Source organism: Bos grunniens, chromosome 12, assembly GCF_055505025.1.
Source record: "Bos grunniens cultivar Pamir isolate PY7600 chromosome 12, Bosgru_T2T1.0, whole genome shotgun sequence".
Lineage (NCBI taxonomy): Eukaryota > Metazoa > Chordata > Mammalia > Artiodactyla > Bovidae > Bos > Bos grunniens.
In genome coordinates, this window is record NC_141176.1 from 23,253,340 (window position 1) to 23,277,615 (window position 24,276).

At 42.3% G+C, this 24,276-nt stretch overlaps 1 protein-coding gene across 1 annotated transcript in view; it reads left to right on the forward strand.

The window, feature by feature from the left end:
- Positions 1 to 22,578, forward strand: part of LHFPL6 (LHFPL tetraspan subfamily member 6) — a 234,278-nt gene extending 211,700 nt beyond the window's left edge. Inside the window, exon 4 of the mRNA XM_086329271.1 lies at positions 21,467 to 22,578. Coding sequence (XP_086185397.1) covers positions 21,467 to 21,585 — 119 coding nt within the window. The 3' untranslated portion in view covers positions 21,586 to 22,578. The remainder of the gene's footprint in view (positions 1 to 21,466) is intronic.
- The last annotated feature ends 1,698 nt before the right edge of the window (positions 22,579 to 24,276 follow it).

Sequence of the window (24,276 nt, forward strand, 5' to 3'; positions counted from 1 at the left end):
GATAAGAATAATGCACCGTGTTGCACGGCATCGTCATGTAATAAAAGCCCAGTAGTTGTTAGCTATTATTATTCACATTATTTGTACAGGACCATTTTTATTGAATACTTGCTGATAATCTCTATTCTTCCGTTATATTCCATAACAGCAAGTTGGGATTTATACACTAAGCATAAGGGCTTTATCATCAGGTTGTCCAATTGATTTAATTCATGCCTCAGAGATATTTTCATCCACCAAAGACTTTTCTAATTATATCCTTATGATCAAAAGGAGTGTTTCAATTAATTTGTCTTGCTAATTTGCCAAGTAAATTTGAGTAATTATTGCTTTCATTTTGCTATTTAATTTGATTAAGAAGACATCATGTTTCCTGTTCTTGAAATTATGCTCTCGGCTTCTCAAGAGTAGTACCGTCAACTCGGAAAACCTGGAGCCTCGTGATTTCAGAAAAGATGGCAGTGTTTTCCAAATTTTCACTCCAGTGAAGAGATCTCTTCTTCTGCAGTCTGAGCAATGACCATCCCACATCTCTTTGAACTCTTTGACTCCTGACTGGTGTTTTCTCTCCTCTCAGATCGAACTGCACTTAAAAAAAAAAAAAAAAAAAAGATTGGCATGTGTGGGGAGGTCAGCAGGCCAAAATGGGAACGAAAATAGAAAATTTCTTTTTTGAGCTGTCTCAAGCTCAGTGTTAGTGGGTACTTGTGAAGCTGAGTGACCCAGTTTTTCTGATGTGGACTAGAAGCCTCTACTTTTGCACTCAATAACAGGAGAAGCTGCTATCGGCTTCTGTGACATTGAATAAAACAAACATCCCTTTGGCCAGAAGTGAGACGACTCTTTGATTTATGTGGACTTTTTGAGGCTGCAGACAAGGCTGAGCCTCTGCCCAGGGACTGCAGGCGTCTGAGTTGTGCGTGAGCCATGCTGGCCTGCTGGGTCATCCCAGATAGTGGCAGGCAGCATCTGTCGCTCTGTTCAGGAAGAGACCCCTAACACTTGATGTGTTTCTGTTCATTCAGTTCAGTCCAGTTCAGTTCAGTCGCTCATTCACTTCCAACTCTTTGCAACCCCATGGGCTGCAGCACACCACGCTTCCCTGTCCATCACCAACTCCCGGAGCTTGCTCAAATTCATATCCATCAAGTCAGTGATACCTTCCAACCATCTCATCCTCTGTCGTCCCCTTCTCCTCCTACCTTCGATCTTTCCCAGCATCAGAGTCTTTTCCAATGAGTCAGTTCTTCGCATCAGGTGGCCAAAGTATTGGAGCTTCAGCATCAGTCCTTCCAATGAATATTCAGGACTGATTCCCTTTAGGATTGACTGGTTTGATCTCCTTGTGGTCCAAGGGACTCTCAAGAATTTTCTCTTCTCAAGAGTTTTGAACACCATAGTTCAAAAGCATCAGTTCTTCGGCGCTCAGCTTTCTTTATTGTCCAATTCTCACGTCCATACTTGATGACTGGAAAAACCATAGCTTTGACTAGAAGGACCTTTGTCAGCAAAATAATGTCTCTGCTTTTTAATATGCTGTCTAGGTTTGTCATAGCCAAGGAGCAAGCATCTTTTAATTTCATGGCTGCAATCACCATCTGCAGTGATTTTGGAGCCCAAGAAAATAAAGTCTGTCACTGTTTCCATTGTTTCCCCATCTATTTGCCATGAAGAAATGGGACTGGATGCCATGATCTTCATTTTTTGAATGTTGAGTTTTAAGCCAGCTTTTTCACTCTTCTCTTTCACTTCATCAAGAGGCTCTTTAGTTCCTCTTCACTTTCTGCCATAAGAGTGGTGTCGTCTGCATATGTGAGGTTATTTGTATTTTTCCCTACTTGGTCATTGCTTAAAGGTAATCAGTGCTCCCAGTATGAGACTGCTTTTGAGGGGACTGGTTAGCAGTAAGGTGTTGCATGTGCCTTGAGATTTAGCCAGAGTTCAAGTCTTTAAAGCAGCAATAATTTCTACCTCCTCCAAGGCTATTATCTGGAACTGCTCCAAACTCTTGACACTCAAGTTCTAATCACTGGAAGTCACTTAGAACAAGGGTCCCCAACTTCCAGGATCTCATGCCTGATGATTTTAGGTGAAAGTGATGTAATAATAATAAGGTGCAGAATAAATGTAGTGCTCTTGAAACATCCTGAAACCCTCCCCCTCCAACCTAGTCCCTGGAAAACTTGTATTTCATGAAACCAACCCCTGATGTCAAAAACATTGGGGACCACTGACTTAGAAGGTCCAGCATGAGCCTATATTCCTTCACTCAGCTCTAGTGCCAGAGGGTGACAGAGAGAAGCCATGAAGCTTCTGTGAGTTAAGCTGAGACCCAAACTGAGTAGGCCCAGAGTGACCCATGGGAACATTCTGGAAGGTGATGCTGCAAAGGATAGTTGGAAACTTCCACAGACAGAAGTCCAACTTGGCTGGTGCTGAAGTGATGGAGCAAAATGTCCTGGCACCTCCAAGGGAAGAACAATCAGCTTTGTGGGTCCCTCTGCCTTCTTAGGGGCCTTTTTTCCAGAGATGAAGGATTTTTCACTTTCTTCTCAGCCAGTGGGGAGAACCTATTCATTTCAGGGGCATGAATTCAACCCGTCCATTTCTGGGCCCTAGCAACAACATTAGAGCATTAACATTTCCACTTTGGGCTTCCCTGGTGGCTCAGATGGTAAAGAATCTGCCTGCAATGCAGGAGACCCGGGTTCAATCCCTGGGTCGGAGAGATCACCTGGAGAAGGGAAAGGCTACTCACTCCAGTATTCTTGCCTGGAGAATTCCATGGACAGAGGAGTCTGGCGGGCTACAGTCCATGGGATCACAAAGAGTCAGAGACAGCTGAGCAACTAACACATACACATACACATTTCCACTTTTAAGTATAGCTTTAGTAAATGCCTCTAGACCTGCTTTAGGAAAAAGTACCCCCATTCTGTATAATCCTAGATCCAATTCTATCTGCTTTCCTAAACCATCTTTGTTCGTTCCTCTGGGACAGGATTTTTGCAACACTGCTGCCTATGTCAGTTTGATGGTTCATAGCAGTATTCAATAGATGTATTTATTCAACGAGTATGTATTAAGCACATTCTAGGTACCCAAAGTTGTGCCATATACTTAGAATAAAATTATGAATTAGATAGATAGGATCCTTACCTGCTTGTCACATATCTACTGTCTGCTAAATGGTTCAAAGAAGAGAGGGAGGCTGAGAGAGAAGGAAGGGAGAGAAGATAGAAAGGAAGAAACCTTATAGCTCATTTTTGACTAACAAGGCAGTTGCCATCAGAAGCTGAGTGTGATATCCTGGAGAGAATCATGACCATACTCTCTGAGGGACTAATGGCTTAACCACCTCCTAGAAAGTAATCAAGTTCAGGGTCATAGTTTAAAGAACCAAATACCCTGGTAGATGAAAAAGGAAATTGCTCTAAATCTTTCCTTCCTGAAGTCTTTTTTGGTTTCATTGTGTTAGAGCAGGATCTTACCTGTTGTTGTATCAATGCCTTTTAAAAATGTATACCTGTGGCGGATTCATTTTGATATTTGGCAAAACTAATACAATTATGTAAAGTTTAAAAATAAGATAAAATTAGAAAAAAAAAAAAAAAACCTAATTCAGTGACTTGCTGTGATTTGTAGCAGTGGAATTCAGTGCTAACGGAAAAAAAGGAAATGTGCTTAGAAAACCTGTGGGAAATGAGAAATATTCTTCCCAATAGTTTGGTGGCCACAAGATATTAAGAACTAATAAGATATGGCCACCAAACTATTGGAAAGAATATGTTAGTCTCTCTTTTAAAGATCTTTCTTCATTTTTTTTCAATGGTTACCTTTTATAACACCAAAGAGTAGATATACCTGAACTGTGTGCCTTTAAGACAAATAGGCTATATGAACATCATCTGGAATAAATATGTAGATTTATTAAAATTTTCCCATAATTAAGGATTTGGTGATAGTCTATTAAGAAGATTCTACGCCCCTCCCCCGACCCCCACCATCCCAAGCAGATAATTCCTTCTGATAATGTAATACACATTTTTAATATAAATTTATTTATTTTAATTGGAGGCTAATTACATGAATCTGCCATGGGTGTACACGTGTTCCCTATCCTGAACCCCCCTCCCACCTCCCTCCCCATACCATCCCTCTGGGTCATCCCAGTGCACCAGCCCCAAGCATCCTGTATCATGCATCAAACCTGGACTGGTGATTTATTTCACATATGATATTATACATGTTTCAATGCCATTCTCCCAAATCATCCCACCCTCGCCCTCTCCCACAGAATCCAAAAGACTGTTCCTTACATCTGTGCCTCTTTTGCTGTCTCGCATACAGGGTTATCATTACCATCTTTCTAAATTCCATATATATGCATTAGTATACTGTATTGGTATTTTTCTTTCTGGCTTACTTTACTCTGTATAATAGGCTCCAGTTTCATCCACCTCATTAGAACTGATTCAAATGTATTCTTTTTAATGGCTGAGTAATACTCCATTGTGTATATGTACCACAGCTTTCTTATCCATTCATCTGCTGATGGGCATCTAGGTTGCTTCCATGTCCTGGCTATCATAAACAGTGCTGCAATGAACACTGGGGTACACGTGTCTCTTTCCCTTCTGGTTTCCTCTGTGTGTATGCCCAGCAGTGGGATTGCTGGATTATATGGCACTTCTATTTCCGGTTTTTTAAGGAATCTCCACACTGTTCTCCATAGTGGCTGTACTAGTTTGCATTCCCACCAACAGTGTAAGAGAGTTCCCTTTTCTCCACACCCTCTCCAGCATTTATTGCTAGTAGACTTTTGGATCGCAGCCATTTTGACTGGCATGAAATGGTACCTCATTGTGGTTTTGATTTGCATTTCTCTGATAATGAGTGGTGTTGAGCATTTTTTCATGTGTTTGTTAGCCATCTGTATGTCTTCTTTGGAGAAATGTCTGTTTAGTTCTTTGGCCCATTTTTTGATTGGGTCATTTATTTTTCTGGAATTGAGCTGCAGGAGTTGCTTGTATATTTCTGAGATTAATTCTTTGTCAGTTGCTTCATTTGCTATTATTTTCTCCCATTCTGAAGGCTGTCTTTTCACTTGGCTTATAGTTTTCTTTGTTGTGCAGAAGATTTTAATTTTAACTAGGTCCCATTTGTTTATTTTTGCTTTTATTTCCAGTATTCTGGGAGGTGGGTCATAGAGGATCCTGCTGTGATTTACATCGGAGAGTGTTTTGCCTATGTTCTCCTCTAGGAGTTTTATAGTTTCTGGTCTTATGTTTAGATCTTTAATCCATTTTGAGTTTATTTTTGTGTATGGTGTTAGAAAGTGTTCTAGTTTCATTCTTTTACAAATGGTTGACCAGTTTTCCCAGTACCACTTGTTAAAGAGATTGTCTTTTCTCCATTGTGTATTCTTGCCTCCTTTGTCAAAGATAAGATGTCCATAGGTGTGTGGATTTATCTCTGGGCTTTCTATTTTGTTCCATTGATCTATATTTCTGTCTTTGTGCCAGTACCATACTGTCTTGATGACTGTGGCTTTGTAGTAGAGCCTGAAGTCAGGCAGGTTGATTCCTCCGGTTCCATTCTTCTTTCTCAAGATTGCTTTGGCTATTTGAGGTTTTTTGTATTTCCATACAAATTGTGAAATTATTTGTTCTAGCTCTGTGAAAAATACCATTGGTAGCTTGATAGGGATTGCGTTGAATCTATAGATTGCTTTGGATAGTATACTCATTTTCACTATATTGATTCTTCCGATTCATGAACACGGTATATTTCTCCATCTATTAATGTCCTCTTTGATTTCTTTCACCAGTGTTTTATAGTTTTATATATATAGATCTTTTGTTTCTTTAAGCAGATATACTCCTAAGTATTTTATTCTTTTCGTTGCAATGGTGAATGGAATTGTTTCCTTAATTTCTCTTTCTATTTTCTCATTATTAGTGTATAGGAATGCAAGGGATTTCTGTATGTCTATTTTATATCCTGCAACTTTACTATATTCATTGATTAGCTCTAGTAATTTTCTGGTGGAGTCTTTATGGTTTTCTATGTAGAGGATCATGTCATCTGCAAACAGTGAGAGTTTTACTTCTTCTTTTCCAATCTGGATTCCTTTTATTTCTTTTTCTGCTCTGATTGCTATGGCCAAAACTTCCAAAACTATGTTGAATAGTAGTGGTGAAAGTGGGCACCCTTGTCTTGTTCCTGACTTTAGGGGAAATGCTTTCAATTTTTCACCATTGAGGATAATGTTTGCTGTGGGTTTGTCATATATAGCTTTTATTATGTTGAGGTACGTCCCTTCTATTCCTGCTTTCTGGAGAGTTTTTTATCATAAATGGATGTTGAATTTTGTCAAAGGCTTTCTCTGCATCTATTGAGATAATCATATGGCTTTTATTTTTCAATTTGTTAATGTGGTGTATGTAATACACATTAGAAGACAGTTCTTTCAAATCTTTATGCTATGGCTCTTAATCTCAGGAGAAATATTTCTGCCTCAGAACTGAGAATTCACAAACTTATGTGTTAGTGACCTTCCTGTGCATTTTTACCTTTGTTTCATAATAAAAGATAAAATAGAAATAGAAGATAAATGGCTTAACATGTCTCCTCTTAAGAAAGGGCCATTGGTGAGCATTTTTAATAAACCCCTCAAAAATGTTTTTAGGATAAAACCCAAAATATAACAAAGTAAACAAAGGGCTTATCTTTTCTGACTCTTCATCTGATTTTTATCCTGGTAGAATGTTGACAAGAACTAATTAACATAGAGAATTTATGGGATAAAACTCATTTATTGGATCTTTTTGGAAAATTCCATATGAATGAATTATTCCAGATAAATTAATTTTCCCCTTAAGGGGAAAAACTTGGACTGGATTTAAATCTTGGTTTCACTTCTCAAGAGTTGTTTGATTCTGGGCGAGTTCTGGAAGAGTTCTAAGCTCTCAGAACTTGAGTTCTTTGGTCTCTAAAAGAAGATAATACTACTTCACCTGCCTGTTAAAGTAATTGAAATGATAGTGAAAGATGCTTCATACATAAAGATGCACAAATAAATATCAGTTCTTCCTTTTTGCTTTAAACACAAACATATTTCCTCTTTTAATCATGTTGAAAAAGTTTGAGGATATATCATATGCTTTTACATCAATTTAATATGTAAAAGATATAAAAAACATAAACAAGATTTTTTTAAAAAATCATTAACCACTATGCTGTCATATGGAATCATCCCCAAGACATCCCCAACAGGACATGTGTAGAATGATTTGCCTTTTCACTAAATAACCAAGACTGAAAAAAACTTTTGAGTTCTCTGTACTTTTTTCTAGTTGTTTTGCAACAGTTTTATGTCACCCTGTCAGTGATAATTCATTGCAGTTATTAATTACCCCTTTCTCTCCTTATTCCCTCACTTCTAATTTGTGTCCTTTTCTGTTGAGTCATCATAAATCATTTTAGAACCATGCTTTAAAACACACACACACACACACACACACAGAGTTCAGCGCTGTTTCTGTGCACTGTGTGTCTTTGAATCACTGATTTTTGCCTATTCTGGACAGCTTTTTTTTGGACCCCTTGATCTGGGGTCATGTTTTGGATAGCTGAGGATGTCAGCTCCACGATATCTGGAGACATACGGTACTTGGGTTAGCAACTGGATGTCTTGATGACATTGGTAACTGAGTTCAGTGTTATATTAACCCTTGTTCTAGGGGTGAGTTTTAACTTGAGGTCTCCAGACCATTCAGGATGCCCACAGTCCATCAATAGGCTTCGGGAAATTTGTGACGTCACTGAAATTGTGTGCAAATGTCATAGGCTTGTGCATATGTGCATTCTCCTGGAGAGAGTATTCATAACTTTTATTCATTATTCAAATGGATTCCTGACACAAGAGAACTCAGAACCGCTGGTAAGCAGCATTTGGAAGCCTGACATTGGAAAGCCTAGAAACCTGAATTCTAGACCTAGTCTCCCAACAATCTTCCCATGCCCCTAGGAAGCTGGGAAGCCATTTGACTTGATTTCATTCTCTACAAAAGTGTTTGCCAGAGAGAGGGTATAAGAAGAGAGCAGTGAAACATCTCTACTTGCAATGGGACATGTGTGCATGCTGAGTTGTGTCCGACTCCTTGCAACTTCACAGGTGATAGCCCACCAGGCTCCTCTGTCCATAGGATTTTCCAGGCGAGATTGCTGGAGTAGGTTGCCATTTCCTTTTCCAACTTGCAGTAGACATTATTGCAAATAAGTACTCCCATACTTCGATTCTAATTTGAAATTGTATCTGTGAAAATGAGCATTCTACCTTCCTAAGAATGGAATACGCTTCCACTTAGAGTCCTCACCAGATTCTTTAGTGCTGCTCTTGAGAAGCAATCTTTCATCATGTCTGGGGAACATGCTGTTCTGACCTGTTCTCAAAGATGTCTGTAGTGAGCAGTTTTGGAAGATAATGACTCTTGCTGGAGCAAAAGACAAGTTTTATTTATTGTTCCCTGTAATAATCTCTGCCTCCGGGGCAAAGTTTGGGTGGATTTACTTGCAGTCTATTATAAAAAATTGGGGATCCCTAAGCTTGGGGTCCATTCTAAAGATCAGTCCTGGGTGTTCTTTGGAAGGAATGATGCTAAAGCTGAAACTCCAGTACTTTGGCTACCTCACGCAAAGAGTTGACTCATTGGAAAAGACTCTGATGCTGGGAGGGATTGGGGGCAGGAGGAGAAGGGGATGACAGAGGATGAGATGGCTGGATGGCATCGCTGACTCGATGGACGTGAGTTTGAGTGAACTCTGGGAGTTGGTGATGGACAGGGAGGCCTGGCATGCTGCAATTCATGGGGTCACAAAGAGTTGGACACGACTGAGTGACTGAACTAAACTGAAGCTTGGGGTTCCTCAGTGGTGACACAGAAGTATTGAGTTTACCGCCTCAGTCCCTGTGGAATGTAGGAGGCCAAAAGATGGATTCAGATGTGAAGCTCGTGCTGGTTGCTGTGTTGAGTAATAATAGAGCCCTCCATCTCTGATCCAGGAGTCTCCTAGCTTTTCCCAGCATCCGTGAAAGTGTGGCAGGCTAACTCGTTAGCTTGTGAGTAAAATCTCGATTCTTCAAAGTTCTTAACACCACTATTATAATGCCTGTCCTTCGTTTTAAAATACTTCAGGAATGAGATGTGTGTGTGAGTCACAGGAAGTCATAGCTCAGGTACAGGCTCCAGAGTGGAAACTCAGGGATACTAGTACACGTGTTGTTGTTGTTGTTGTTGTTTTAATTTAAATGTCTTATTTTAAGTGAAAATCATAGTTGCTCAGTTGCATCCAACTCTTTGTGACCCCATGAACTGTAGCCCGCCAGGCTTCTCTGTCCATAGAATTCTCCAGGCAAGAATACCGGAGTGGGCGGCCATGCCTTCCTCCAGGGGATCTTCCCAATCCAGGGACTGAACCTGGGTCTCCTGCATTGCAGGCAGATTCTTTACAGTCTGAGCCACCAGGAAAGCCCTGGAGTATACTGGAGTATAACCTGCTGATTAACAACGTAAGGGTTTCAGGTGCACAACAAAGCGAACCCAGACATACATACACATGTATCCATTCTCTCCCAAACTCCTTTCCCATCCTGGCTGCCACACAACATTGAACAGAGTTCTCTGTGCTCTACAGTAGGTCCTTGTTGGTTATGCGTTTTAAATACAGCAGTGTAGTACACATTTTGTTATCCATATCTTGACCAACACAAGAAGCTTCACCCATGGTCAGAAATGAATTTTTAAAGGTGAAATAGGTGTCTTATTAATGAGCATGATAAATTTTAAAAATGGACTCTTGTCAGTGAAATTAAAGGTATTCAAGATTGTGTTTTGGCTAAAAGAGATACTCTCTGTCTTTATATAAAAGGATTTAAACAGCCATCTAGACACATAGTCCTTATTGTAAGTCTGAAAGATATCTAAAATATTTAACAACCAAAATGTCATAGGCCTGACTAATCCTAACTAAAATAAATGCTGGAGTAGGCTCCCGAGGGGCCTTGACCGGCCAAGCACCAGCCTTTTCATTCCTGGGAATGAGGCTAGGATTCCCTAGGGTTCTCAGGGGAGGGAGGGGACATTGGGGCACTTGGAGAACTTGGGGACAGTGGCTGTTTATGCATTAGTACCTGGATACATATTTTAGTATTTTTAACAATGAAAATAGAGCTTTCCTGGTGGTCTGGTGGTTAAGAAGCCAACTGCCAATGTAGGGAACATGGGTTCAGTTTCTGATCCAGGAAGATCCCACCTGCCTCGGAACAACTAAGCCCGTGAGCCACGATTACTATGCCCACATGCCTAGGGCCCATACTCCACATCAAGAGAAACCACCGCAGTGAGAAGCCCACGCACCACAGTGAAGACCCAATGCAGCCAAATATAAATAAAAGTTTAAAAAACAAAACATTGAGAACAGCTTTACTAAAACACTCTGCCACATCCACTCTGCCATAAGAAAGTCAGCCGAAGTCTGATCACCCGTAAGGACTCTGTTTCTTGTCTCTGGTTCAGAGGATTTTTAGTTACTTGTTGCCAGAAGGAACAAAATCCCTCCCTGAACCTTGCCTTTGCTTCCAGTGGTTCTTTGGTGCAAGATGGTAGCCCAGTCGCTTAAAACGATAGGGAGCTAGGATTTAACTAGCTCTCGGAACAGGTTGGTGAGCTGGTTTGTGCCTGCTTTTTGATAACTGTTTAATAAACATCTGTATGCGTCACAGGATGCGGTCTGAGACTTGCTTTCATTATAACTTGGAAATGAAGTTGTCGGACGGTAGCTATGCCTCACCGTCTCTCTCGCATTTTCGTTGGGGGTGGGTTGTAATTTACCAGGGTCTCAAGGTTGTGCTTGACCAAATTGGATTAAGCCCGTTCCCAAGGGCTACCTTACAAGCAAGGAGCAATCATCAAGGAAACCTTTTGGACCGAGGGCAGCTCCCCGAGATCAAAGGAGCCCTGGTTGCCACACATTTCCATTTCAGTGGATACAGAGACTATATGCAGAGGCTGCTCAGTGGCCGATGAAAGCGTGACAGGTGCGAACAGGGGAAGGGTAGATAAAAATGCTGTCAGGATGGAAACCAGCACCTCTTCTCCTGGGACTGTTGGAAAATTGGCCGCAGCCACAGGCCAAGCTGGGAAGCAGCAATTAGAGAGAGCCTGGGTCCTTTCATACTCTTTGGGGCCGGCCATGAGACAGAGGGGCTGAATTTCAGGTAGTTTCAGCCTTTATAAATAGCAGCTACAGACAGAAACCAAAGGATCATCTTTATCGCCTACACTGAATAAGGCCCCGCTGGTTATCTCCGCCACCCCCATGTGGAGATGGGATTCTGTGTCAGTTCACAGCGTGAACACAAAGACCAGCAGGTATACACACTCTGTGTATGGAGCCAGTGTGTGCGCCTTAGCGTCTTAACAGGGGCATTATCTCTAGTGGAACTTTTGAGGATGGATTCGGGGCAAAGGGGCAAGAATTAACAACAACTGTGCCAGCAGAGACTCTGCTAGCCAGACTGGACAACATGTCCACCATTTTTATGGGTAAATCATGCAACTATATAGCAACAAAACTATCCACCAACAGTTGGATACCGGGCCATGGAACAGAGGTCCATCTGATGGGTGTGATCTTAAGGATTCAGATGCCGCTCCACTCTCCCTACTTTTCTGCCGCTTAAAGTGAAATTTAATCACATTTCCGAAGGCACCAGGATATTTTTATTTCTCTTGCTCTGCCTCTGTATTGCAGGGACGCTGTGAAGGCAAGGCGTCTCTGCCTCTGCTTTCGTGGTTATGTGATTCTGGCAGGGATTTCAGGATAAGATGATGCAAGGCACTGATTTAGCGTAGAGTTTAGGAGGAAGGACCCTGGGTGGATCTGATGAGCACATGTGGTGTGGTACACAAGGGAAATCCCCTGAAACTCAGGTGTGAGTGGAAGTGAAGAAACATTGGTTCCCAGGTAGCCACACCCAGTAGTCACCTGCGTGTCTCATTCTCAGATCTTCCAGTTTCTCTGATGGACCCATAATGTAGTATTTAAGATCTCCAGGGCTTCCCTCGTGGTCCAGTGGTTAAGAATCTGCCTGCCAATGCAGGGACACAGGTTCAGTCCCTTATCTGGCAGGATCCCACGGGCCATGGAGCAACTAAGCCCGTGAGCTGCAACTGCTGAAGCCCAAGAGCTCTAGAGCGCAAGAGAAGCCACCACAGTGAGAAGCCTGTGAACTGCAGCCTAGAATAGACCCTGCCCGCCACAACTAGAGAAAGCCTGCACGCAGCAACGAAGACCCAGGAGACAAATAAAATTTTTAAAAAGTAAAATGAAAAATAAAATCTCCAGATGCTCAACAATTTTTTTAAAAAAGCTTACTGTCCAAATACACACTCTGATATTATAACTTACTAAGATTGCAGGAGGTATTAACAATAAAAATAATAGTAATAATCAGTTCAGTTCAGTCATTCAGTCATGTCCGACTCTTTGCGACCCCATGAACCACAGCATGCCAGGCCTCCCTGTCCATCACCAACCCCCGGAGTCCACTCAAACTTATGTCCCTCGAGTCAGTGATGCCATCCAACCGTCTCATCCTCTGTCATCCCCTTCTCCTCCTGCCCTCAATCTTTCCAAGCATCAGGGTCTTTTCCAGTGAGTCAGCTCTTCACATCAGGTGGACAGAGTATTGGAGCTTCAGCTTCAACATCAGTCCTTCCAACGAACACCCAGGGCTGATCTCCTTTAGAATGGACTGGTTAAATTTCCTTGCTGTCCAAGGTACTCTCAATAGTCTTCTCCAACACCACAGTTCAAAAGCATCAATTCTTCTGCACTCAGCTTTATTTATAGTCCAACTCTCACATCCATACATGACTACTGGAAAAACCATAGCCTTGACTAGACAGACCTTTGTTGGCAAAGTAATGACTCTGCTTTTTAATATGCTGTCTAGGTTGGTCATAACTTTCCTTCCAAGGAGTAAGCGTCTTTTAATTTCATGGCTGCAGTCACCATCTGCAGTGATTTTGGAGCCCAGAAAAATAAAGTCAGCCACTGTTTCCCCATCTATTTCCCATGAAGTGATTGGACCAGATGCCATGATCTTCGTTTTCTGAATGTTGAGCTTCAAGCCAACTTTTTCACTCTCCTCTTTCACTTTCATCAAGAGGCTCTTTAGTTCTTCACTTTCTGCCATAAGGGTTAGTAATAATAATAGCTAGTAATAGCTAGCTTTTCTCCCTGGGTGTGTAGTTTGGGCTGCTGTTCTGGGTGTGCTGCTTTTTCATGAGTTTGAGCATCTGTGCAAGTGTGGGACCTCCGAAAGGTACTTTCTGGTAAATCCCTGAGTTGATGATGACTAGCACTGTTTCCTTGGAGGAGGGAATGGGAACCCACTCCAGTATTCTTGCCTGAAGAAGCCCCATGGACAGAGGAACCTGGTGGGCTACAGTCCATGAGGTTGCAAAGAGTCAGACACGACTGAGCCACTAAGCACAGCACAGCACTGTTTCTATAGGAGGCAGTAAATGGTACCTGCGAGAACTCTTTTTTTCTTTGTTCCCCAGCTCCTCACCCTAAAGGTGAAGCTAAAAATGTTTCTATGGGAACAAGAGAGATAGAACAGAGCAAATTAAAATTATGGCTCTTTAATGAAATCTTTGCGGGAATCCAGAAGATAAATGCATGCCATTGGATAGAATAGAATCAATGTGTAACTCAGGAAGGGTTTTCCCCCTAAAATCTGAGACTCATAAAACATGAACTCATGTTTGAGTAGAGAGCTTACACAGCAGTCAATTACCCATCACATGCTTGTCTAGACAGCCCTTGCCTTCCTCCCACTCTGGCTACAGAATGAATGAATACGTGCTGTAATTTACAAGGCTGGTATTTTCCTATCAAAATTGACTATAACATATCTCCTTAGACATGGTGCAATTTTGAGCGCTTTGCAGATACATATCTTTTCCAGAAAGTAAATCCCTGCTCCCTTGGACATGCAGGTTATGAAGAATACTTTAATGCTTAGCTTGAGTGTATCAGCTCTTACCAATGGACACATATACATTGCATTCTCTCTACATTCCTGGTTGCCTCCTTGGAGAAGACAGGGCAAACAAAGAAGGTGTGGAGTCTTTTAAGGATTTCTTGCCTCCTCTAATACGCTGAAGTGGCTCCAGTGTTCCACACTAGACCCTTGTACACTTAGGTATCCTATGTGTTTGGGCGGAAAGGGTATCATTCAACTCTCCAGAGAGTTCTAATCCAACTGTCCAGTCTCCTAAACCTAGAAATTAAGGGGCAGGAGAGGTAGAAAGATACAGTCAGCCTGGTTCATTAAGGTCCAGAGCAGCAGTTCTTGAGGAGAGAGACTGGGTCGGTTCACTGAGCTGCAGTTCTGGAGACCGAAGGCATCAAGGTGGGTGCTGCTGCCTGGGACGCTCTGTGTGCAGACTCCGTGCCCAGCCTTTGGGCTGGACTGGATTCCACCATTGCACGTGCCTCCATACTATCTACTCTTTGGGGAATTACCCATGGGGAACCCTGTTCCTGAGATCTGCTTGTGAACAGCGCCCCCTGGAGCACATCTCAGGAAGTAGAGTATAAGTGGGGCTCTGAAGTCGTGTCTAGGATGGGCTGTATCCTCAACATGGGTTATTGCCTCTGGTCACAAACAGAAACAAGCCAAGAGCTTTCAGAAGAACCCCACCTCACAAACTGTCTTCCCTCAGCCTTTTTACTTTTACATTTTTTGCCCAGCAATCAAGTTTGAGTTCTGCTTTCTCTTTTCAGACACACGTGTTATTTTAACTACTTGGGGATTGGGGGCAGGAGGAGAAGGGGATGACAGAGGATGAGATGGCTGGATGGCTTCACTGACTCTATTGACATGAGTCTGAGTGAACTCCGGGAGTTGGTGATGGACAGGGAGGCCTGTTGTGCTGCAATTCATGGGGTCACAAAGAGTCAGACACGACTGAGAGACTGAACTGAACTGAACTGTTCCATTAAAAGTTTGAATCAAAGCTTTTGTATGTTTTAGGTCAAATGTTTAAACTCTATTTTTAAGGGGGGGGCAACACTTCTGTTTGGTAACTTCACAAAAGAACACATGGATACAGTACCATGACAGGTTCCTTTTGTTCTTGGTTTTCATGCGTAGGTAGACTAGATGGTCTGAATAGGAAGAGGTAGGAAAGAATTTATTCAAGAGGAAAAAGACTTCTCAAACTTCTGCACATGGTATTTAAGAACACAAAAGTTTTTTTCTCTGTCTACTGACCCTCCCACCTTCCTACCTTCGTTATTTGTACAGCAAAAGGGTTGAAATCTAATATGCCTGCTTCTTCTCTACACAAACTTTGCATTGACACCTTAACTTGATGAAAAGTTTAAAATATCACAGTGAAAGATGTCCTGCCTTGATAAATGAAGGCAGCTAGCTTATATACAAGGCTGGGAACTCAGCAGTGATCTGGTGAGGAGAGAAATAAGCTGGAAACCAGCAAGGCTCAAGTTCAAAGGCAGAGCACAGGCAGGCCGAGTACACAAGGGAGTTTAGTCAGCCTGCAGGACCAGCTGAAGGGTCCTGGTTTATGTTCAAATGAGCAGTACTGCGCACAGTAGGAGGTGCTGTGGCAAAGTTTCTGGGTGTTGAATGAGGATGGCCCAGTGGGCTCCCACCAGACTGCTAGCGGTTTGCAAGCAGAGAGGAACTGAAATGTGACCCATACGTGGAGCCCTTACTCAGCTACCCTAAGGCCAGGGCGGGTCAAAAACATCCACTTTGGGAGCATGTTTATGGTAAGTGATTGCTCAGGAAAAATCAATTATCTGAATTGATCAAGTAAATGTATTGGATCTCACTCCCCCTCATTGTCCAGGGGGATGAGGTCGCCAAGAGAGTGACAGATTGGTTCCGCTGGCTCCAAAATTGAGAATGCTAGATCTGTAAAATGCAAGCCTTTAATAACTAAAATAGTGCCAGGTAGACATAGGCATACGGAGTCTTCTAAGAATACTGGTAAATTCAAAGATGCACCATATAGCTTATTTCTGCACAACATGTAAGTTCTGGCAAAGACAAGGACTATCTGACAACTGGGGAAATTTTTAATATGGATATTCTTCCTAAAACATATCTGCGGAGAAGGCAATGGCACCCCACTCCAGTACTCTTGCCTGGAAAATCCCATGGATGGAGGAGCCTGGTAGGCTGCAGTCCATGGGGTCGCTAAGAGTCGGACACGACTAAGCGACTTCACTTTCACTTTTCACTTTCACGCATTGGAGAAGGAAATGGCAACCCACTCCAGTGTTCTTGCCTGGAGAATCCCGGGAAGGGGGAGCCTGGTGGGCTGCCGTCTAAGGGGTCGCACAGAGTCGAACACGACTGAAGCGACTTAGCAGCAGCAGCAGCAGCAGCAAAAGATATCTGAGCACAGGAAAAAGTTTTGGAGTTCAATTCAAGCTCCATCACTGATTTGAGATACTGGGCCATTGACTTATCTTGCATGCAGCACAGGGTCCTCATCTTCAAAATGGGAATGACAGATTTGTTTCTCTAATTTCCTGAAGGCATCATAGGCAAAAATGGTTACATGAGATGCTGCTTCTAAACTGTTTAGCACCTGCTTCACAGGCTGTCCACAACTGCTATTATATAATTGTTAATTTCAGATCTCTATTCTCAGCACTAATATTGTGTCTGATATCCACAAATGGGTATTTATTGTCTGTTGGGCTCCAGACATCATCACACTGAGCACTGGGATAAAGGGGCAGACAGGCAGTCACATGGTAGACACTAAAACAGTAATCAAACAACTGAATGAATAAATACAGCTCCTCGAAAGATGAACTGATCGTTGAAATTTCATTTTTATTTGTAGTAAGCAGGGTTAATTTTTTTACATTTATATATTTATTTCTATGTCCTGTGCTCAGTCTCTTAGTCCTGTCTGACTCTTTGTGACCCTATGGACAGACTGTAGCCCACCAGGCTCTTCTGTCCATGGAATTTTCCAGGCAAGAATATTGAAGTGGGTTGCCATTTTCTTCTCCAGGGGATTTTGCCGACCCAGGGATCAAACCCTTGTCTCCGGAGTCTCCTGCATTGCAGAAGGATTCTTTACCACTGAGTCACCGGGGAAGACTCCTTATTTATATATATTAGGCCGCAGTAGGTCTTCATTGTAGCATGCAGGATCTTTTTATTTATTTATTTTTTTTTCAGTTGTGACATATGGGATCTAGTTCCCTGACCAGGAATTGAATCTAGATTCCCTACGTTGGGAGCACAGAGTCTTAGTCACTGAACCACCAGGGAAGTCCCAAGGCTGGGTTCTTTGTACCTGTTCTGTCCCTTACTAACAGAAGATGCACTAAAAACTAATTTGAAAGTGAAAAGTCGTTCAGTTGTGTCCGACTCTTTGCGACCCCATGGACTGTAGAGTCCATGGAATTCCTAGGCCAGAATACTGGAGTGGGTAGCCTTTCCCTTCTCAGGTGATCTTCCCAACCCAGGGACTGAACCCAGGTCTCCCACACTGAGGGCAGATTCTTTACCAGCTGAGCCACCAGGGAAACCCAAGAATACCGGAGTGGGTAGCCTATCCCTTCTCCAGCGCATCTTCCAGACCCACAAATTGTCTCCTGCATTGGAGGTAGATTCTTTACCAACTGAGCTGCCAATTTGAGACACCCTAAAAAAATCAGCCACACCACTCCCACCCACCTTCTCCCTGGGGCTGCCCTGGAACACAGCCAGGATACCTTTTCCCATTGAATGTGCAGGTGGCTGTGGTTTGCTGCTTTCTGTCCCATTAACCTCTATTTTATCTGTCAAGAATAGCATCCCCCATTGCTGAAAGCAGTGGTTTGCCAACCCGGTGGGCTTGGAGTCCTATTTGATGGAGCATTACAGAGAGCAAAAGGGAAAGTTTAAAGGGATTTGCTCCTCTAATTTCCTGAAAGGATCACAGACAAAGCTTGCCCTCTAGTAAAATGCTTTGTGTTTGCACTATAATAACAAGAATTTATTGCCACCACAGGGGAAAGGAGAGGCCAAGGAAAAATAGTCCCCCATTTCCTGGTTTTCCTTTGTTTCCATTACTACTCACAGACTACCGTGCTGTTTAAAGCATATAAACTTAAACAGCTGCTCTTTCCTAATAGCCTAATGTACTCAGAAAGACTTTTTCTATTACTGTAAAACACGTGCTAATTTCTTATTATTGAGCATGTGGGTTTTACTATGGAAGGACTCATGCTCAGGAAAAAGAAAAATCTTTCTTCTTTGAAGAAGTTCAAGATACATTTACATTGTTAGTTTCATGAAAAAAAAAATACACAGCAGACATATGTGTAGAATATACAAGGAATGGCTTCAAGAGAGTGCAATTGATGTGAGCGATACTTAAGAATCGGTCTTGCTAGAATATAAGTATTTTAAACCAAAGATGCTATCTATTTTGTTCCCCCTGGGGTCTCCTGTAACATTGTAACACACGGAGTGGGTGCTCAAGATTTACCTATGGATGAAGGCCATGGCACCCCACTCCAGTACTCTTGCCTGGAAAATCCCATGGACAGCGGAGCCTGGTAGGCTGCAATCCATGGGGTCGCTAAGAGTCGGACACGACTGAGTGACTTCCCTTTCACTTTTCATTTTCATTCATTGGAGAAGGAAATAGCAGCGCACTCCAGTGTTCTTGCCTGGAGAATCCCAGGGACGGGGGAGCCTGGTGGGCTTCTTTCTATGGGGTCGTACAGAGTCGGACACGACTGAAGCGACTTAGCAGCAGCAGTTAACTATCTCAGCAACTGGCGTGCTGCAGTCCATGGGGTCGCAAAGAGTCAGACACGACTGAGCAACTGAACTGATTGTTGAATATCTCACATGTCTATATGCCAGCCTAGACAAACATTTGAAGAGGAAGTCTTCAGGCTTCTAGCTCTCAAACTCTGGAGGTGCTCACACCCAACCCCATCTCTTGCTTGCTTACACGAACAGTTGGCATCCCCATCTCTTACTTGAACACTTTGAAAAGTGTTGCTGAGTCGTGTCCGACTCTTTGCAACCTCATGGACTGTAGCCCACCAGGCTCCTCTGTCCATGATATTCTCCAGGCAAGAATACTGGAGTGGGTTGCCATTTCCTTCTCCAGGGGATCTTCCCAACCCAGGGATTGAACCCGCATATCCTGCATTGGCAGGTGGATTCTTTACCACTGAGTTACCTGGGAAACCCAAACAATACTTTAACAAGACCCAGATTTGCCTACGTTTCCCCATTACATTCCCATCCCCATGATGCAAATACACTCTTCCCTGGCCTCTAGCATTCATCTTTGGCTAACCCCTGCTCATCTGCCAGGTCTCACCTTAAATTTCACTTCTGCTTTAAGGCTCTCCATCACACAACCTCACTGTATAAAATTCCTTATGATTTGCTGTCTTAGCATCCTGCATGTTTTTTATTCAAAGCACATATCACAGTTATCATATAAATATCTGAGTTCATGTGTGCTAAGCCGTTTCAGTCGTGTCCAACTCTTTGTAACCCCATGGACTGTATGTAGCCCACCAAGCTCCCCTGTCCATGGGATTTTCCAGGCAAGAATACTGGAGTTGGTTGCTGTACCCTCCTCCAGGGGATCATCCCAACCCAGTGATCAAACCCACACCTCTTATGTCTCCTGCATTAGCAATAATACTCCCTTGATGAGATGATGGCTCCTTGATACTGGGAACTGTATTTATCATTTTCCAAAGTAGATTCCCAGCACCCAATGAGTCCTAGTTAGAGTGGTCACTTAAAAATATTTGTTGAATTAATGGATGAATGAGAGAAAGAAAGAAAGTGTGAAGAAGGGAATAAAGAATCAGGGGATGGATGACTTAGTGTTTCTTTAGATTTGTCTAAATTTTATTGACACATCTAGACCTTAGCATACTGATCTTGACCATTGTTTTGCTTCTCAAAAGATGAGTGTGTGTGTGTGTGTGTGTGTGTGGTGTATGTATTTTTATGTTTTTTAAGTTAGATTAAGGGTTGGCCATATTTCTATATAATCCAGAATACCAGAATAAATCCATATTGATTTAATAATGATTTACCTTATGAATTACCTAGCAAATGAAAGTCTGTATATCTGAAATAGAGGAATAATTTTCTTTTAAATCACACTGAATGTTAGTTGCTCATTTTGGATCTTAGCCAGTTACTAAATTTAAACCACAAAATGTGTAAACCATGCACATAAACTAGGATCTGCGTGTGGTTAGTAACAGTACTGTGTAACATCCACAAACACTTTCAACAGTGGCACACTTCTTAAGTACCTTTTGTTTTTTTTTTTTTGGCCTCACCCCACCGCGTGTGGGATCTTAGTTCCGTGAGCAGGCATGACCTGCAGTGGAGCTGTGAGTCTTCACCACTGCACTGCCAGGGAAGTCCCTTCTTAAGTACCTTTATCTGCTGCCCTACTTCTCCATTTTCATCTGATGGACAGTTGGTCTGATGAGTTGACTACGTTTTATAACACAAATAAGGAAGACTCCGTAAACATAGCAATTATTAGGAATGACACACACACCCTTATCAAGACAAGGAGTTAATTGGCCTCGGGAAGATGGTGGCTCAAGGAGGATGTGCTGAAGGCTCCATCCTGATTCTTGAGTCTTTCAGGGAAGGGCAGGACTTGGGTGGGTAGGTAGATAGGTGGGTGAGTTAAGCCTCCGACAGCCAAAGAAACTTCACAGAATCTTATCATGATAAAGGAAAATAAGAAGGACTATGTTCCTTTGCTCTTGTCTGAAATCAGTGGTATATCTACTTTTCTATCCTACAGCATTGCTGTTATCGCCTCTTAGTTACAGGAGGTTTTTTTTTTTTTTTGGTAGATTCTTTCACTCTAGCATTATCTTTCAAATGGATCACCTCCTTAGAGTAGCCCCTTCGCAAAAGCTGTGTCTATATTTAGGACTGTATCTCTATTTTGAAGTTTTTTTCTAAGGTACCTCATTATGCATATGAGTTTGGGTGATTTAAATCAGAACTAATACCTTCATCTCTCCTATCCTGATGGCTGTTATTCCTCCTTTTCTTCAGCCGTGGGTATGAGCAGCGCAGCTGGGGAGAATTGGTTTCTGTTCCTTAGCCAGCAGGAGACATAGGCCTTGAGGTCCTTCTGAAATGCAGACAACCACACTGGCTTTCTTCCATCTTGAGATAACTTTCAACCCATATTATCATTCGAGTGAGACTATTTCTAAGGAGGATTTCAGTTTCATTTTGGTACACCAGGAGCCCACACCTGGGGAGCAATAACAGAGCCTCCTGTAGAATCAGCCTGACCTGTGCCTGCTTTCTCTCCTTCTCTTGTGTCCCTAGGTAAGTGTGAAATCGGCTGGGCCTACTACTGCACAGGAGGAGGGGCCGCCGCCGCCATGCTGCTCTGCACATGGCTGGCTTGCTTCTCAGGCAAGAAACAGAAGCAGTACCCATACTGAGATGGAGCCGCCAAGCGCAGACAGAGGAGAACAAGGGCCACAGGGACCCCGAGGGACCGAAGCATCCAGCTACTCTCAGAAGGCGGAGGAGTGCTTCTAAACCATACGATGCAGATGAAATGAAACCCAAAGGAATCAGAAACATCTTACCACACGGAAGGGTTGTGCAGGACTTGCAAAAGCAATGTAGAGCATGGAATGATACAGAAAAATGGACCAAAGGCTAAAAATATTGCAGGGTGTTGGGTGTTTCTATTCCAGAGTATTGTTGATGTAGAACACATACACACACAAAATGAATCTATATATGCAAACAAAGTTTTTGGTTTTTTTTTAGGATGATGACTCAGAGATCAAAAGGGCTAGTAGAAACAGTATTATGTTAGGAAGCAGGGTAACCCAAAAAGGTTCCCTGTAAGTCATGGCACTTTTGAAAGCACACGAGCATATACAGACATACCCATGCAATCACATGCCCAAATGCAGACATTTCCGTGGTTGCACAGACTGTACGAGATGTTTAGTGATGCATTACTCCTCTGTTTTCTTTTTAATACACATTTAAAATACAGTATTATCACTTTGTAAAGCATACATTAAACCTAATCAATGGACCAATAAGCCACTTTATCAGTATTTTGTATACCCTGCATAAACTCTTTACGCCCTCAACCTGTTTTCAGTGTTTATGCAGACCTTTAGAATTAAGCCTTTGTATTTCAATATTATTCAAAAAATATGCAATATTTCTCTGAGTAGTTTCTGCTGTGATATTCTTACGAAGTAAAGGGGCGACTTTGTGTCCACCACAGGAGAGAATTCGACGTGAGAGTAAGGAGAGACATTCTCCAGTCGTTAGATCTGGTTTTCTTTCGTCCATTATTGTACTGTGCTGTACCACATTTATTCCAATATTCATTTTGTAAAAAGTAAAAAGTGCTATTTTGTTTGTATTTGAAAAGCTCTGTGAATAAATTTTCTCTTTGATCAATAGCTCAGTGTGTCATAGAGTGTCATAATTCAGTTATGGGGTTTGCTTCTTAATTTCCTAAAGGTAGCCTTTCAACTCCAACACTTTTGTAAGTTTTTCATTTTATTTTTAGGCCTCCTATTCATTCACTCACTAGTCATCCAACCAGGCATTCTTCTTGGCACACAAGGTACTAATGGTAAAGTGAAAGTTGCTCAGTCATGTCCAGCTCTCTGTGACCGCATAGACTGTAGCCCACCAGGCTCCTTTGTCCATGAAATTCTCCAGGCAATTCTACTGGAGTGGATAGCCATTCCCCTCTCCAGGGGATCTTCCCAACCCAGGGGTTGAACCCAGGTCTCCTGCATTGCAGGTGGATCCTTTACCGTCTGAGCCACCAGGGAAACCCAAGATTACTAGGGTGGGTAGCCTATGCCTTCTCCAGGGGATCTTCCCAACCCAAGAATCAAACCAGAGTCTCCTGCATTGCAGGTGGATTCTCTACCAGCCGAGCTACCATTAAAGGTGAGTATGACATAATTCCTGCTTTCAACCTAAATTCTTAGCTACCAGAATTCTAACTGAAGTACACTGCACTTCAATCATGATCAAATCCTTATGAGAGAAGAATTTCAAGTCTGTTTTAGATGAAGTTTGAGAATCTGGGCAATATTTAGAAGTGGTTGAAGGCAACAAAAACCAAGTCAAGCATGGTTCAGTCTCTGGATGACGACAGGGTGGTCTCAAGCTGACCGCGACGTGCTGCCCCTCCACTTTTATAAGGGGCTACCTTTCTTCGGTGCTTCTGTGCCAGGAGCAATGTCTTTCAGGCGTCTTGGCAATTTAGATCCTCTTAACCTCCTATTCCCAGCCTAAATCCTTGACTAGAGTGAAAGATCTGCACCCTTTGACTACCCCTTAAGAGAACCAACTCTTTCAAAAGCAAAGATTGGATGATGGGTATTCTTCTATTAGGCAACGCTGAGTAAGCATGAAATCCTTAAAACTCCTGGTTCAATTGGTTTCCAAATTATATATTGTTCATATTTGGAAACTGAACATTCTGTTTACACATATAAGTATATTTTTATTCTTTCAACGCATATTGAGGAATTTAACTTGAATATCCAAATATCACCCTTGCTTCTGGCACTTCTAATCATCCACGGTGAGGACTGATGCCACCCGGGAAGAGCAATACAAGATTCTGGCCAGTAACATTCTGGACTTTCTGAGGCTTTGTTGCTATGGAAAAAGTCACTCTGCTCTCAGATGCTTATTTCATCCTGTGCTGAATGCCGTTTGATTGTGTCTCATTGTCCACTGAACAGGGGCTTCTCCACTCTGTGGCTTCCTGCTGGGAGGAGACAATTGCACTTTGCTTCCTCAATTAGCCCATCATTTTCACGTATTGCTAGTGTCTTTCAAATTTCTTTAACTGCACCTTCTTGTCAGAATAGTATTATGACTTCCTAAGCTCACATCATCAAATTGGGAGTTCTCAATGGAATTCATTAAGGTCTAATTTCTTGGGCAGATTTAATGATAACATTGTCATTTTTATGTAATCTGCAGGGTTTTAGACATTAGCGAGCCTCACTGGAATAAAAAGCTGATCACTCTGACATGATGAAGTCAATTGGTACACGCTTATACCTCCAGTTCTGACTAGTTGTAATTTTTTTGTTATTGTTGTTCAAGATGTCCCAGGGCTTGGTGAG